At 54.2% G+C, this 3,063-nt stretch overlaps 1 protein-coding gene across 10 annotated transcripts in view; it reads left to right on the top strand.

Moving 5' to 3' along the window:
• Nucleotides 1–6: 6 nt before the first annotated feature.
• Nucleotides 7–3,063, top strand: part of NATD1 (N-acetyltransferase domain containing 1) — a 33,261-nt gene continuing 30,204 nt past the window's right edge. For 7 of the 10 annotated variants that reach the window (XR_003094169.1, XR_003094167.1, XR_003094166.1 and 4 more), the window contains exon 1: nucleotides 7–1,150. Coding sequence is in view for 1 of the 10 variants with exons in the window: in XM_025204588.1 (XP_025060373.1) it covers nucleotides 529–658 (130 nt within the window). In the remaining 9 variants the exon portion in view is untranslated. Of the gene's footprint in view, nucleotides 1,151–2,297; nucleotides 2,621–3,063 lie in introns of those variants that run through there. The other 3 variants (XR_003094168.1, XR_003094170.1, XM_025204588.1) reach the window with 3 other exon arrangements.

Here is a 3,063-nt window from a genome sequence, read left to right as displayed (position 1 = left end):
GGCCGAGCGCCCGCCGGACAAAGCCTGGGCCGGGGCGACGGAGCGGCCTGGAGCGGGGGGGGCACCTCCCGAGCTCCCCCAGCCCTCCTTGTCCGTGGGGAGGGCCCGGGAGAGCGGCAGGAGCCCCGCCACTCTGCCCCCAGGGGCCCCTCGGTGGCGGAGGTGGCTTGGGACAAGCGGAGACAAAACAGGGGGCTCCCGGGGGTGTTCCGGTTGTCATCCGCCCGCTCCTCCCTGCTGCTGTGGTTGCTTTCGCCCAAGCGGCTGCTGCGCTTGTGACTCTCCTCGCCCGCCTCCCTCGGCATCTCTTTACAAGCCAAGGTTGACCCCGTCCCTCTCCTGCGAGCCGCTTGCGTCCTCCCGAGAAAGCCAGGCTAAGCACATTAAAGCCCCCCCAATGAACCCTGCTGAGTTCTTGAGCCCCCTCCGCGCAACCTGCCCTGAGTAACTGTGGCCCGGTAGCTTAGGGCTCTGAACCCACAGGGACAGGCGGCGGGCGGTGGTTTTAAATCCCTTTCATTTTTTCTGATGGGCAGTGGAAAGAAACCCCTTTCTTGTGCGTCACGCCAGGATGCGAGAGATGGGCTGTACCGTGGTTTCGGGGCGCGAGGAGAGATGGGCCGTACCGTGGTTTCGGGGCACGAAGGATGTTCTGGAGGCAGGTGTCGGGTTTGACCACTTAAATTCTTGATAGGGAGTTTTTGGGGTGTGACCTCTGGCTTTGGCGCTTTGCGGGAGCGGCCTGAAGTGGAACTGCTAAGGGGCCAGATTGCAGAGATTTTTTTTTTTTCTTTTTTAAGAAGCATTTCTCGCTTGGGAGGGAGAAGAAAACCAGGATTAGCCCCTGGTTCTGTCCGCCTGTGCGTGCGCGTGTAACTTCACTTGTTTCAATGGGACAGCTGACGGAAGCAAAGAGGAGCATCCATGCGTGCGTCTTGAGGATCGCGTACAGTCATAACCTCCAGCGGTCAGGAAGAGGCCGTTTTACAGCTCGGTTCCTTTCAACACATTTGAAGTCCCCTCTGCCGCCCCTCCTGCGGAGAGCTGGTTGGCAGGAGGGTCACCTCGGTCTAATCGCGTGCAGGCTTTGGTCCAGCAGACTGCGGGTGCACGACTAATCCTCTTGAAATCAGTAGGACCACTTGTGTGCGTAAGTGTTTGCACTAGCAATAACAGGTCCTGACCCTGCCACAAAGATCCCGTTTGCTGTGGGCTCCGGTAGCTCCCCCACTTGCCTTTATTTTGCATTAAGAAATGAGATAAAGGCACCCCACAACGCTTCCTGTTGTCTGGCAAAATCTTGATCCATGACAGTTCTAATGGTTAAATCTAATTCTCTTTCTCTCTCCTATCTTCTTGCTGTACAGAAATTGCAGGGTAGATGGTTATAAAAAATGGATGGCTAGTTCAGAAATTATACGTGGAGTAGGAGGCATTCTCAATAAAACAACAAGAATAGCTTGTGTCTTTTTTATTTTAGAAACTTCCCCCCTCTCAAACCACTAATTACAAAGTGTAGTCTTCAGGCTCAGCAATGGGTATAGGCAGCAAAGGAGACTAAATGGTGCCCGGGTGACTGAGAAAATGAGCAAGCCGAGGAGCAGACTGGATTCGGTTTTGATCTCTTTTTGTGAGTGCGTGCACAATGCAGCATGTTTCCTTTTGAAGTGTGCAGAGGCACACGTTGGCCTCCCCGTTTTAACACTTCTGCGTGCCGACAGCGAAGGGAAGGCTCAGAGCAGACGATTGTTTTGAGGGAGTTAATTTTTCAGCATTGTGCCCCTGAATAGAGTCTCCGCCAGTCAGATATTGCAGAGGTGCTTGGCTGTGCTGTCCTGAGGTCGGGCAGGGCAGCTTTCACAGGCCACAAGCAGCTATGCTGCTAGGAGTGGACTCTGTGCTAGCGTCCATCCTGACAGTCTGACGGTTGATTGTCACCTGCAAAAGCTCGGGCCGCTCTGAGCCATCCCGCGCTGCCTGCCAGTCAGTCTGGTGACAAAGTGACCCTTAGCTGGAAAAGAGCCTGGCGAGAGAACCTCAACCCAGCAGGAAACCACCTATGCAAAAATATAAAGTGAATAAGCTAGTGTCAGGCCGTTCCGTTGGCTGCAGGCCTGATATAACCCTAAGGAAGTCTGGGAATGTCCCTTGACTTCCGCAGAGGTTGGTTTGGACCCTAATGACCGGTGTTTGGAAGCTCAGCAGGTTGGCAGGCAGCATCACCCATGACTGCTGCTGATCCTGTGAGGGTTGGGCCTCGGCTCCTGAGCTGAAAACTTGGCCCTCTTTGATTCCAGATACAACTCCTGGTACGGCGAACCAGCAGTGTGAGCGTGTGCTGGCACGGTGGCGCTTCACCAACGCCCAGCATTGTTCTGTCCATCTTGCAGAAGGAGGAAATATTGGTGCGGGGAAGTGATGTGACTCGGGGTCGCACAATAAATTGGTGGCAGAGGTGGGACTAGGACTCAGGAGCCCTGGTGTGAACTTGTTCTAACTGCTGGATAATTTATGCTCTGTGTTTGACTGCAGTGTCAGTCAGTCTGTTTTTATTTTGCTGCTATTATTAGCCATAACCAACCCTAGAAGGTGGTCACAAGATAAACCTGCCATTAAGGGATTGTGGCTTAATGCTTTATTTCTGAGAAACCTCAAGCAGCGGGGAAGCGCTTACCTGCAACACGTCTGCCAGGCTGGGCGTCAGTCGTACTTGAACGCAGGTGTTTGCAGACCCTCGCTCTGCATTCAGCAGGGTGCCCGTGTCTCAAAGCTTCTTGTTGCCTGTTGCTACATCACGATGCAGGTGTTGCAGCAGGCCTCTGGCCTGTTTGGACATGATCTATGGACACAAGGCGCAGTCACTCAGTGGCGAGGTGCCGCTTGTAGGAAACGTTCCCCGGGGGTGGTCACGGGTGAAAGGAAAGAGGCCCTTTGTACTGATGTGCCTGAAACATGGAGGTGACGAGGTGCAGAATTGACCTCTCTCTCTAGCTGGTCCTGCCTAGCGTTCGTTTCCATTTGCTTTCGCTGTCAAGCCTGAGGCTGGTATTCCCTTTCTCGTGT

Source organism: Alligator sinensis, unplaced genomic scaffold (assembly GCF_000455745.1).
Source record: "Alligator sinensis unplaced genomic scaffold, ASM45574v1 scaffold402_1, whole genome shotgun sequence".
Classification (NCBI taxonomy): domain Eukaryota; kingdom Metazoa; phylum Chordata; order Crocodylia; family Alligatoridae; genus Alligator; species Alligator sinensis.
The sequence above is the reverse complement of the archived record's forward strand: the minus strand, read 5'-3'. Positions and strand labels throughout refer to the sequence as shown.